This window comes from Nyctereutes procyonoides, unplaced genomic scaffold, assembly GCF_905146905.1.
Source record: "Nyctereutes procyonoides isolate TBG_1078 unplaced genomic scaffold, NYPRO_anot_genome, whole genome shotgun sequence".
Taxonomy (NCBI): domain Eukaryota; kingdom Metazoa; phylum Chordata; class Mammalia; order Carnivora; family Canidae; genus Nyctereutes; species Nyctereutes procyonoides.
The window spans coordinates 9,999,865-10,013,235 of record NW_026575021.1 but is presented as its reverse complement, the minus strand read 5'-3'; the positions used below and the strand labels follow the sequence as shown (position 1 = coordinate 10,013,235).

Below are 13,371 nucleotides of genomic sequence, written 5' to 3'. Positions count from 1 at the left end.
TTGTAAACTCAACTGAATGTCTATCTAGGACACACACACACACACACACACACACACACACATCACCGATTTACCCAATTGGACAATATTTTCTTTCAACTAGCCCCGGATGCTTACGCTTTACTTGCTTACACTGCCTTGGCCCAAAGTGGTTAAAGCAAATGCCTGTAACGTTTTGGGAGCCACAGGACCCACTGAAATGATTTGTACGTGCGTCCGTATGTGTGTTTGCACACACGTGTGCGTGCAGGCCTGCCCCTCCAAGTTCTTTTCTCTATCTGGGAACCACCGGTATTTTTCTTAAATACTTGGATTCATTACTTTCTTCCCATGACGTGGCTTCTGGGGTGACTTCAATTGGGGGGTTCAGGTGTGAGTGTTGGGGTCTTGGGGTAGTGGAGACAGACCCAGCACGTGGTAGGGGCTGGAATCTGCTTAGTCACCGGGTTGCGGCCTCCTCCATCCTCTTCCTTTCCAGAACAGGAAGTTCCTACTTGCATAGCAGGTTATCACCAAGGAAGTGAGCATATATTTTCCTCAGCTCCTGCCGGCCCCTTCCTCCCTCCCCCACTTCCCCTGCTGCCTGCCGGCTCCATCCACTCTCCCAGAATGCTTCACGTTGCCATAATGAGATGCTCGGCTGCTGTGCAGCCCCGACGTCTGGAGATGGATGGGGCCTCCTGTACTGCCCTGAGAGGGATGTGAAAACGACATTGTGTTCATGGAGGCAGGCTAGAGAAGGCCAGGGGGAATGGAGAGCCTGGCGACACACAGAAGCCACTGTGCGAGGAAAATGGTCACTCCTCCTGCCCATGCCCTGCTAGCTGGCCTAACTGAAGCGATGCTGTGTTTGTGACAGTCACCCTAAACGTCATGCCCTGTTTAGATTCAGTTGGAAAATGATACCTGCGGAGATCGAATTTCATGCAACATCATTAAGGACCTGATTAGCCCAATGCGAATAAGGTGAAAAGACCCAATTCAGAGAAGAACGTGTGGTAATGAACACAGTTTTGTTCAAATGGTCTTGTTAAATCCCTAGGCAGGTGGGATTTCCGAAAAATAAAAGGCCCTGGGTAAAAAAAAAAAAAAAAAAAAGAAAGAAAAGAAAAAAGAAAAGAAAAGTGGCAGTTTAAGCATTCTATGGTTGGGCTGGAGAAAAAGATCAGAAAAAGAAATTGAAATTGAAACTGAAACACTGATGTCAAATCTCAGCAGAATTGGAAAATCCTTAGCTTTTCTGAGAGAGCCCTAAAATGGCAGCTTCTTGAAGGAGGAAACCAGGCCTTTTCCATATAACTTAAAAACACAGACTCATTTTTGCTTGCAATAGCCCCAAGCATAAAAATTAGCCAAGGGCACCTCACAAGACCGCATGAAGTTCACAAGGAAGTATGGGAAAGCATCGCAGAATTGGTGCTTATGCATTTATTCCTGCTTCTCTCTCTTACTTTTACAAGTGCTTGCACATATTTTATCCTATTTATCCCTTGAAGATTTCAGTCCCATTTTCATGGAGGGAGGAAGTGAGGCTCAGACAAGTTGAATTCCTGCTCAAGGGTTTAGGTGGGGGAGTCTGGCCCAGGGGTGATACTCGAAGACACTTTGCCTCTGGTATAGCAGACAAAAAATCTTTTACACCCGTAACTGTGGCACTCAGGGAAGGGTAATATTACTTCAAAGGGCGAGGAAGAGATATTAGTCGCTATGGGAACATAATATGGGCTTCTATTTATGTAGGCTCCCCGGTAATTTACTACAATCTGTGTGATTGTTTAGGAATTTCCTATGTACATCTGAACTTGCAGGATCAATCAATTTTCATTAAGCTAGTTTTCAAAGAGTTTGAATGACACAGCATTGATAAGAGGGACTCATTTTTTTCCCCTTTATTGTTCGGAGTCTCGAATTTCAGTTTCAAACTAGACCGATTTCACGTTGGTGGGGTGTCTTGGTGAAGAACGCTTCCGTACCCCAACTCAATGTTCCCATAAACTCTAGAAAGGAGAAAGGAAGCCGAGTTAATACGACATCATGACTGTGGAGTCAGGGACCAGCTTAGAGGGAAAGAAAGGTTTGGGATGACGAGCTGGCTGGGAGGGGGAAGGGTTTATTCCAGAATATGCTGAGTGCTGCAGCTAACAGGTACTAAGCCACGTAGTTTTATGTGCTTTACTTATACTTACTCATTTCTCACAACATACTCACGAGGTAGGTCCTATTATTTTCACTATTTTGCAAATGAGAAAACCACACAGAAATGTGAAGTAACTCATCGTCTTAAGTGGTACAGTGTCTTCTTAAGCCAATGGGTTTTTAATCCAGGCCATCTGGATTAAGCCTATGTTCTATGTTCTGCTTCAGAAAAAACATCAAAAGTGCAGCTAAAAATGCCCAGTGACAGGCACTGAGGGGGGCACTTGATGGGATGAGCACTGGGTGTTATTCTGTAAGTTGGCTAATTGAACACCAATAAAAAATAAATTTATTATTTAAAAAAAAAGAAAAAAAATGCCCAGTGTAGAGGTGCTTCCAGAAAGGTCCATCTCTTAAGGTCTCTCTCTCTCTCTCTTTTTTTTTTAATTTGGGGAGTTACATTATTGCCCCAACAGAGGCTGATAAAAAAATGGAAATCCCTTTAATGTACATTATAAACCCACCTGACAGGATATCAGTTCTACAAATAACCAGTCGTGATTATAAAGAGGTCAGTTGCTTATGTGTCATTGTCAGCATAAGAAGGGCAAGGGAGAAGGAAGCTGATAAAAGGAAAAGTGTAGTGGACAAGATACGTGGCAAACAATGCCATCTTTTCAGGTTGTCAATCATGACCACTTTTTTTTTTAAGATTTATTTATTCATGAGAGACACAGAGAGAGAGGTGGAGACACAGGCAGAGGGAGATTATGATACAGGAGATGCAGGATTTCTTAGCGAGGAAGCTATGGGAATTGCGGCATAATAGAGTTAGGAGACTTGATTGGTGATTGTTACTGGTTGATCGTTATTGACTGGTGTTTTAGTAATTATAGAGGTTACTCGTGGTAACTAAGGATTAATAGGCTGAGAGCTATAGTAATTATAAAGGAAAGAAAATATAGTTTAATTAGGCCTTGGTTAGAAATTAAGGTAGAAGATTTTATTTGGAAATAAGAGATTGATTTGGGTAGGACACTTTCTAGTCAGACAGTAGTATTATGATACAGGAGTATGCTGAATTTTGGCTCATTGATAGGTTTATCTTTGGTGTGAAACGGTGTATGATAATAGGATAATAGCCTAAAAGGTTAGAAAATTTCAAGAAGGTGCCCCAACTATGGTCAGTTTTGAGGAGAAACTGTCCCTCTTGGTGACAATGGAGGAAAATGTTTACTTCTAAGCTTTTTCCATGAACCTAATAATTGGGACATGGCTATGTATAGGTACTGAAAAACAAAACCTACATTTTTATTACCCTATTTGCATCTGGCAAGTGCAAAACTGTTCTATGTATGCTTTGAAAAGCAGCATTAAGTACAGCATACTTATGAAATTAAAATCTTAAGAGCTGAAACCGTTCTCCATAGCACAGACCTCAATGGTTAAAAGGTTAATTCCAGGAGGCTGAAGGGACTGTCCCCCGTCCCACTGATCTATCAGAATAGGGAGTGTATTACATTCAGCAGAGCCTCATTAGATACCCCAGATAAATAATCTCATTCATAATATACCAGGAAGTCGATAGCTGTTATTGAAATAAGGTCAAAAGGATAAAATAGATAAGAAGGATGGAATAACCTGGAAATAATCTTTCTGACTCATATTTTTTGTAATATATATCTACAAAGGCAGCCTGAGTGTCTACATATTCTAAAAAGGCTAGGTTTCACTTTTAAAAACACATTCTCCTCCTATATCGTTGTATCCTTATAAATGAATCTCTCAGGTATGGAGGGCATATATTAATCTGATTAAGAAGAGAGGGTTCATTGCTGCCCCTGGGTGACTCAGTGGTTGAGCATCTGCCTTCCGCTCAGGGCATGATCCTGGGAACCTGGGATCGAGTCCCACATTGGGGTCCCTGCATGAAGCCTGCTTCTCCCTCTGCCTGTGTCTCTGCCTCTCTCTCTGTGCGTCTCATGAATACATTTTTTTTTTTTTAAAGAGAGGGTACATTATAACACAGGGAATTTGACCACTTAGGAACACTATTCCTTATTAGCTAGGGGGCAAGTTACTGACCGATCTAAACCTCAGTTAACTTATCTGTAAATTGGGGATAATATTAGTGCCCCACTGGAGTGTTGCAAGGTTAGGTGGACTACTTTAACAAGCAAAGCACTATCAAGAGTAGTGCCTATCACATGGGTAGCAACTAAAAAAAGTTGTCATCATTGGGATTAGCAAACTGTCAGTTGGTTATGAGTTTGGAGAAGTAAAGCATCCTGACCTCTACAGATTGATTTATTTTGTTTGTTTGTTTCCATGTAAACCCTTGTAGCCTGACTTTTGATAACTAGTGGAGTCCTACATACTCTTTCACTGCGATCTGAGGCTAAATTAACTCCTCCCTGACATGTGTTCTTTCCGATTGTCCTCCAATTTTATCAGGGACGCATTCATCTATTTGTCTGAGCAGGCCCAAGTTTCAGTCTTAGGACTACGCCCTTCTCCACTCTGTATCCTCATCCCCAACACATGCAGAAAAGCATGCTGTGGAATGTGGAATTTGGGAAAAAGTTTAACTTTACCATCACAGTCCCAAACACTTACTAATTTCTAACCCCCTCCCAAGGATTTGAATATAAAGGCACAGAAATGTGACATTATTATCTCAGTAAACGTCCCCACAGGGATCAGGTTATTTGGAGATGGTAACAATGAGAAAAAAGTTAAATGTTCTATTACAGACTGATAACATTCTCTGTTGAATTTCATAAAAAAGAAGGCAGTATTTCAGCTATGAAGTATAGAATTTGTATTAGATTGCTCTAATAACTTTCAAAAGGGAAGGAAGAGTGGTTTACCCATCTTTGGAGTTTGAAGCTTTGATATCGGTATAGGAGAAAAGACCTGGTCTAGGAGTGGAGAAACCTAATTTAGTTACTGCTTTGTCATTAACTATTTGGGGAACTTGGGTTAGACATTGAACGCCTTTGGACATCAACTCTCATATTCTTAAAATGAGGAAGTTGGATCTTCCCAAGGCTTCTCTCAGATCTAAAATTTCACCTTACAGTCAAGATTCGGCTCATTTTAAGGAACAGTTTAGTAGTGCCTACTATTTGAAAGCACCGTGCTAGATGCTAGGGACTTAAAGATAAATATAAGAAGATTCCTGCCCTCAAAGGTTCATAGTCTTGTGGATTATTAAAATGACGGGGTGATAGCTGCAGAATATTATGTAATCACCTAATTATACCTGTTTTACTATTCATACTACATGTGAGACTAAGGATGAGCTTAGTCCCTCAAGCTTGAGGCTGCAGTTGACTATCAAAAAGATCTATATAAATTACTCTTTTAAGTATGTTTTTATTTGAAAATAACCATACTGATCTAACTGAAAGTGATGCTGAGAAATAACAAAGGTTAAACATTCTGTATAGTTTTTGTGGACACCACGAGCCAGGAAAGAGATGAGTGCTAGGGACAGAGCCGCAGGCAGACCGCTCAGTAGCTTAGCCATTACATACATTATTATCAGGTTTCCTGCAAATGAATCAATATAGTAAACTGGTATCTAAAACAAATTAATTTTAATTTGGGCTTATTTTAAATTTTGAGGTGTTAGGAAGCAAAATCATTTCTGTGCAAAACAGCAATGTGTCTCAGCCCTTGAAGTACCATGATCAATTAAAAACATACAAATATTATGCATATAAAATAATATGAATTTGTGTAGGATATATATAATTTATTATCTCCTAGATAGAGGATAGGTTAAAAGCATCAATGGGATAAAGAATGCAGGAGCAGCTCTCCGGTTCGAAGTAAGGGCAGGCTCTCTTAGAATTAGATCTGCCCTGAGGCACCTGGGTGGCTCAGTTGGTTAAGCAGATAGCCAAAGGCTGGGTGGTGATCTCAGGGGTTTTGGGATTAGCCTGCAGGCATCAGGCATCATCAGGCTTCCTGCTCAGCAGGGAGCCTGCTTCTCCCCGCCCCCCCTGCCCACCCCCACCTTCCCTAAGGTGTGGGATTGCTCTCTCTCTCAAATAAAAAAATAAAAGAAAAAAAAAAAAGAAAAAAGAAGAAAAGAGAAGAAAAAGAGAGAAGTAGATCTGTCCCACAAGGAATGGTCTCTTTCAGAGTCCAGAGGTAATTACCCATCTGTGAGGCCCAGCTGAGGAACTAGCAGGTTAAAGGTCACCCATATGGATGAGATTCTCGAGGAGAAACCTAAGGTCAGTTCTGAGATTCTATGATTAGGTGAAGGGATTCATAAACATTTGGATGATAGAAATATGATAGACATACAATTATAAGGATATAATTTACCCCTGAGACATTAGGGATTAAGGGGGATAAGAGTGGACTACAATAGGAGTGGTGTGGGACAGAGGAACTGGTTTGGTCCTGTTCTTTCAGAATATCTTGGTTTTGGCGTGACACTTACCCTTTGATTTGAAACCTAAATTTCAGAACGCTGAAACTCAAAAGCCTTGGGCTGAAGAAACCTAAAACCAAAGCGACTAATGTTTTGTTACCAGTTGTTTGTGGTGTAACCCATTCCTTGAGAGGGTGTAATGCCCTGGCTGTAGGCTGGGGCAGGGCCAGGGATACAGGGTAATAAGGTAGGTGTCCTGTGATTGGGGGCTATCCTCCCCGGTATCTCAAAGTGTTACTCTGCTGCATTATGGTTAGAGTGTGATGAGTTGGTTGGAAGGCGTTGAGAAAAATGGTTGCAACTGGTGAAAATGGTGCGAATTCTTGCCTTAGGTCCTAAGAATTCCCTTAAATTAACACCTTCACGTAGCAGCCCAACCGAGGCCCCCCCCTCCCCCCAGAGTCGGTGAATCAGGTTCAGGCTGAGTGTCCTTGAGGCCTCGGCACCTCCCCTCTGGACTTGCCAGTGGGCCAGCCTGAGCCCCAAGCTCAGAGCCCCAAGCTCAGAGCCCCAAGCTCAGAGCCCCAAGCTCAGAGCCCCAAGCTCAGAGCCCCAAGCTCAGAGCCCCAAGCTCAGAGCCCCAAGCTCAGAGCCCCAAGCTCAAGCGCGGCCCTAACTCGCCGTGGGCGGGGCGTCCACCGAGGTGCGTGTGCCCGACGGTGCCTCGCAGCGTCCGAAGCCTGCACAACAGCTCACTTGTGACCCGGGGCGGGGGCAGAAGTGTGTGCATCCTGGAAGGGACGTGCATTCCGCAAACGGGGAGAGGAGGGACTGCTGCACTTGCACGAGGCACGGGGGTCTGCTCCCCACCCGAGGGTTTGCAGGAAACGAGGACGCGGCGATTCCTCGTCCAGTTTCCCGCGGTAGGAAACACTCAGCGGGAGACGTCCCAGCCCAAGTTGGGCGCGGACCGGGCTCCTGCTGAGAAGCGCCGCGGGGCGCGCGAGGCGAGTGGGGGCCCCAGGTCGGGTCGGGGCGCGCCCCGCCCCCCGTCCTCGCAGCGGGACACGCGCTGGCGCCCCGCGGCTCCCCGCGGAACACCACGCGTGCTTTGTTTCAGAAGCCGACCCATCCTTCTCGGTTGGTCTGCGGCTCCACCAATCCCGCCCGCGGCGGGGCGGGGCTTCAGGGTCAAGGTGGACCAGTTCCCCAGCCTCGCCCCTACACGCGCTCCCGGACCCCCGGGGCTGAGTGACAGCAGCCGGGCCCAACCCGCGGCCCCAGCCCGTGGCCTCCGCCGGGGGCGGGGCGCGGACGCGGCGCCCGGGCCAATCGCCGGGGCCCTGCGGGGCGGGGCCTCCCTGCCGGGCCCGGACCGGCGCCCTCCGCTCGCCCTTCGCCCAATGGGAAGCGCGGGGGGGCGGGCCCCCGGCCGGAGCCCGGCCAATGGCTGGAGCCGAGGGGGGCGGTCCCGGAGTGCTGGCGGCTGGTCCTCCGCTCCGAGCCGAGGTGCGGCGAGCCGGTGGGGGGACCGCGAGGCGAGCGCGGGAGCCGGGGCGGCGAGTGGGGTGTGAGCTGCCCGAAAATGCACTCGGATGCCGCCGCTGTCAGTGAGTAACGGGGGGCGAGCGGGCCGCGGCCGGCGGCGGCCGACACTCTCCGCTCCGCTCCCGCAGTCCCCGCCCCGCGCCTCCTGTCCCGAAACGCGCCCGGAGCCCCTGCCCGGGAGCCACCCCTTCCCCTCCCGGGGCCGGGGCGGGCGGTGACGCTGCGGGCGGCGCGGGGCGGGGGCGGGGGCGGGGGCGGGGGCGGGCGGGGGGGAAGGGGCCGGCCTGCCGGGGAGGGCGGAGGGGAGGGGGTGGGGACTGGCTCCCTTTCAGTGTTGGGGGCAGGGGGGGCGGGACGTGCGATGCAGGGCTGGGACCGGAGTGCCCGGGGTGAATGGAGGTGGAGGCGGCGGCGGGCGCTGGCGGGCAGGGCCGGGGGTGGCACCGGCGCGGGCAGGGGGAGCGGGAGCGAGCGGCGGGGCGCAGGGGTGAGGATTTCCTAGGGGCTGAGCGGTGCGGGCGGCTCCGTGAGAAAGGCGGGTGAGTGCGAGGGGAGCGCGGGGGCGGGGACAATGGGAAGAAGGGCTGGATGGCGGGGGCGGGGGGAACAATGCGGTGGGGGAACGGGGGCAGCGGCCGAGCGGGGCAGGGGGGGCAGGGGGGCGGGGGGCGGGCACCGAGGCGAGGGCCGATGTAACGGGAGGGCTCGGGGTGCGATGGGATAGTTGGGGAGTCCGGCGGGCGGGAGAGGCGTCGGGAGGGTGGGGGGGTAACTGGGAGTGGTGAGAGGGGGCAGGCGTCGGGGTTTAATAGGATTGAGCAGGTGTTGGGGAGAGGGGGGTCGGGAGTGAGGGGAGAGGGAGGCGGGGAGGCTCTGGGGTGCAGGATGGGGGCAGGGGTAGGGGAGGTGCGGTGGGGGTGCCGAGCTAGTTGGGAGGAGAGGGGGGTGGGGAGGGGCCAGGGCGGGGGGAGGACTGTCAAGTCCGGATTCGGTCCGCGCGGAGCCCGTGGGGGGGAAGGTGTGAGACTCTGTTTCCTGGGAGGTGGTCCCTGCCCCCGATCCAGACGGGGTCCTTGGAAGGGGGAGCCCTGAGCTTCGGGGTGTGGGGCGCGGAGGGGGCGGGGCCGCGGCGGAGGGGGCGGGGAGGTGCCCTGAGGTTGGCGCTGGCCGCGGTTCCCCCAGAGCGGCGGGAAGCGGAGGTCAGCGCTGGCGCGGGCTCCGGCTGCGGGACCGGGAGGCGGGGCCGGGGCGCGCGGGCTGCGGGTTCTCCGCGGCGGGGTCCGGAGGGGTCGGGCCCTGCAGACCGGGGGTGTGTGTGTGTGCGCGGGGGGGGGGGGAGGTTTGCGCAGGGGAGGTGTTGGGGTCCCAGGCAGTCCGTGGGTTTGGCAGCCTGTGACGCAGTTGTCTAATTTCTGGTCGTCAGGTGTGGACGCTGGTGCTTGGGGACCCGCTTCCCTGCAGCGAGGGCCGGGCCCGAAGCCCCGCGCCGCGGCCGCGGGGCGCGACCTCGGCCAGGCTTGCGGGGAGGACGCTTCAGGGGTTTCCTTTAGGGTCTGGCTCCGGTGGCCGGGTGTGAAGGGGAAAGGCGGTCGCGCGGCATTCTGGGACTTGTAGTCCGCGCCGCGCGGGGCCGCGGTTGGGTTGGGTGCACGTGGGTAACTGTGGAAACGAGTCCCAGAATGCCGCGCGCCGCTCGCAGCCTCCCGGCGCCGCGAACTCGTGCGTTCTCCCCCGCGGACCGCGCGAGCCCCGGGAGCCCCTCTGGTCCCCCGGGCGCGGGGCGGTTCCCCGGACCTCCTCCCGCGTCGGCGGGCGGGGAGGACCGAGCCCAGCGCGGCGCTTCCGCGCCAGGGCTCTTGCCTCTCGAGGGGCTTACCCCGCCTGCCTGCGGCGGTGGCCGTGTCCGTAGGGTAAATGCTCGGTCCTCCGCCGTCTAGCGCAGCGGTTTGCAGGCGCGGAGGCGCGGCGCGGCCCGGGCGCAGATTCGGACGCCGGGTGTCGGGTGGCTCCGGCGTCCGTGACCCCCGGGGTGCGGGGCGCTGGGGGCGCAGGGGACTCCCGTGCACGCCCCTGTGAAGACCGTCTAGATGGTGTGCGCGGGCGTTTCCTGGGCCGCGTGGACCGCCCAGCGCTGGGACTCTTTGGGAGAAGATGGTCTGGAAGTGAGTGGCGGAGGCGGCCTGGGGGAGTGGAGGGTGGAACCGTGCCCGTTCGTAAAGCCCGCGTGAAGGGGAGCGGAGGGACGGGAGAGGCCTTCGGTTTTCAAGGGAACGTGGGAGGCAGATGAGGGTAGCAGAAGGTAAACGGGGGGGGGGGGCTGGAGAGGTTTTCCTGTTTTTTTTTTTTTTTTGCGCTTAGCTGCAGCTGTAATGCCGCTTTCCCTTTGCCTCTCTACCATTGGAGCCCACCATCCCGGCTGTAGAGCCCCCAGCGCCTCCTCCCAGGCCATTGCCATCCCCTCCCGTTTGTGGGCTGAGTCTGTGCCTTACAGAACGTGCAATGTGAGGGCAGTAAGATGAGCTGGGGATGACGGACTGGTTGTATGTGATCTCTAACGTCTTGATGAAACTTGTGGCTGTCGGTTGCATAGTCCCAAGGAGGATATTCTATTCTAAGGATCCTAATGATGCTGTTTTACCAAAAGGTCCTAAGATTTGGAAGCTTTTTAGTGTGTGTGTGTGTGTGTGTGTGTGTGTATATATATATATACACATATATATATATATCCTGAATTTGCATACTTGATTAAGTGGTTGATGGTTAAATAATGGCTCAAAAATCGGGCAGTGTTTTAAAATTTCTCTTACATTTCATTGATCTTACCATGAAACGTTCAGAAAGCCCTTTGTGATATGTAAATATGTAATACGGACTTGTTTTTTAAAATGCACGCTTAATGCTAGAATTTGTTCACATGAAGGGTAAAGTGTATGAGGTTGGAAGCAAGAGTTATGATTGGCTTCAAGACGGTGTTTGGTTTTTTGGTTTTTTTTTTTATGATAGTCACACAAAGAGAGAGAGAGAGAGGCAGAGACACAGGCAGAGGGAGAAGCAGGCTCCATGCACCTGGAGCCCGATGTGGGATTTGATCCCGGGTCTCCAGGATCGCGCCCTGGGCCAAAGGCAGGCGCCAAACCGCTGCGCCACCCAGGGATCCCGCCAAGACGGTGTTTTAAAGAAAATATTAGGCTAGTCATTTCTTTCCCTTTTTTATTTTTGTTACATCCCAAAGGGCAGGTGCCCTTTACACACACAGCCCCTCTCTCCTCCAGGCCCTCCCGCAACCCTAGGTTTCTAAACATGATCAGTTTAGACTTTATGCTGTGGATTTTAGGTTCCCCTGATTTTTGACCTTGGAGTGGTCTTTTTTCTTTTTTTTTCTTAAGAGTTTTTGTATTTTTTTAAAGATTTTATTTATTCATTCATTCATTCATTCATTCATTCATGAGAAATACAGAGAGAGAGGGGCAGAGGCACAGGCAGAGGGAGAGGCAGGCTCTCCACATAGGGAGCCCGATGTGGGACTCGATCCCAGGACCCTGGGATCACACCCTGAGCCAAAGGCAGATGCTCAACCACTGAGCCACCCAGATGCCCCTTTTTCTCTGTTCTGTATTGGAAAGGATTTTTAAGTTATCTTGTCTATAACATAACATTGCCAGAAAAGAAAGTCTCCCTCATTTTCTCTGCCTCAGAGGACATCTCTACATTTGCTCTTTCCTTCCTCTGTTCCTGCCTTCAAGAAGTGCCCCGATACTTGATCACACTTTTTTTTTTCAAATGTTATTTATCATTACATCCCTTTCTGTTTTTATCTTTAACTGCTCCCAACAGCTCTTAAAGCGTATTGCTTTATTTCTGACTAATAATATGTGTTTGCATTTTCTCATCTCAATAATAATGATCTTGTTAAAACTCAGCAGGATAAAAAACTACCTGTCAGAAACTGACCTCATGATTTGACCAGTATAGTATCAATTATTGGCAAGTTAACAATACACAACTAAAAATGGCATAAATAATAGAACTTCTTATTGTCCAGTAGCAAGAAGTATAGAGAGTAGATGGTTTGTAAGGCTGGTGCAGTGTCTGAAATTATTCAGACTGTGTTTCATTCAGTGTTTGAAGACTCTAGGCTCTTTGCATCCTTTTATTCCTCTGTTTTTAGTGTTTGGCTTATGGAAAGCCTCAGGCTCATTGCTTCGTGTTGGCAGTGTGGTTGCTGCGGCCCCAGACATCAAGCCTGTGTTAGGGAAGGAAGAGGTTTTTTTGTAATTCCCTCTTAGCAGGGAGGAGTCTTCTAGAAGGTCACCTTGGAGACTTCCCCATCAGTGTCTTGGGTAGAACTGATTTCATGGCACTACTCCTTGTAAGGAATGTTGAAAAAGTGAAAGTCTGGCATTTTTCAGCTTCTTTTGTGAGATGTGGCCTTTGCTAGGGTGGAACAGTGAGGAGAATGCTCTGGGTTGGCAGCCCTCAGGTTGTATTCCTGAGCCAGCTACTTTGTCCAGCTATCTCTGGCTTGGTCTCAATCTTTTTTAAATCTGTCGATTTATTTTTTCTCATTTGAAAATAATTAAAGGTGACGTGCTAAGTATAGATAAAAGCCTGCGAAGAGAAGGGAAATAGGGGCACCTGGGTGGCTCAGTCAGTTAAGTGTGCGACCCTTGATTTCGGCTCAGGTCATGATCTCCGGATCTGATCCTGCGGTTGAACCCAGGGTCAGGCTCCACACTCAGCAGGGAGTCTGCTTGGGATTCTCTCTCTCCCTCTCAAATAAATAAATAAGAGAAGGAAAATAAATTGTAGATTTGCAGGCTGCGCATAAATGCTTGCCATAGGTTACAAATAGGCCATATATTTGGCTCTGAGCTTCCTGGTAGTAGTCAAAACAAAGAGGAAAAAAAGGCTAATTAATTTTATTCATTTAGTTAATGAAGCTTCAGTTCATGTCATAACCCAGCGTGGAAACTTAAGCATTTCTCATCCTCTCTTTTCTTGGCTGGTGGTAAGAGAGACACTGCATCGCCTCCCATGCTTTATGGAACTCTTTCCTACCTACTGCCATTGTCCTGGGGCTGACCTGTCTTTTCTTACGTTGTCGTGAAATTCAGAGCTTTTGCCAGCCTCATCCTCCTCTTTGTCCCCTTGGTCACCAGGTACATCATCTTTGTCCTTAGGATTCCCTTACACAAAGCCTCGAGGGCTCCCGTTTGCTTAAGGAAATACAGACTTCTCCACACCTGGGGTTGAGTCAGCTAGTGGGGTTAAGCTCGGTTTGTCCCCCCATCCCCCCA

At 50.2% G+C, this 13,371-nt stretch overlaps 1 protein-coding gene across 8 annotated transcripts in view; it reads left to right on the top strand.

Moving 5' to 3' along the window:
* Positions 1–8,018: 8,018 nt before the first annotated feature.
* Positions 8,019–13,371, top strand: part of DCUN1D4 (defective in cullin neddylation 1 domain containing 4) — a 70,234-nt gene continuing 64,881 nt past the window's right edge. For 4 of the 8 annotated variants that reach the window (XM_055339089.1, XM_055339082.1, XM_055339074.1 and 1 more), the window contains exon 1: positions 8,019–8,136. In XM_055339089.1, coding sequence (XP_055195064.1) covers positions 8,112–8,136 — 25 coding nt within the window. In that variant the 5' untranslated portion in view covers positions 8,019–8,111. Of the gene's footprint in view, positions 8,137–8,568; positions 8,614–9,984; positions 10,237–13,371 lie in introns of those variants that run through there. The other 4 variants (XM_055339109.1, XM_055339125.1, XM_055339098.1 and 1 more) reach the window with 4 other exon arrangements.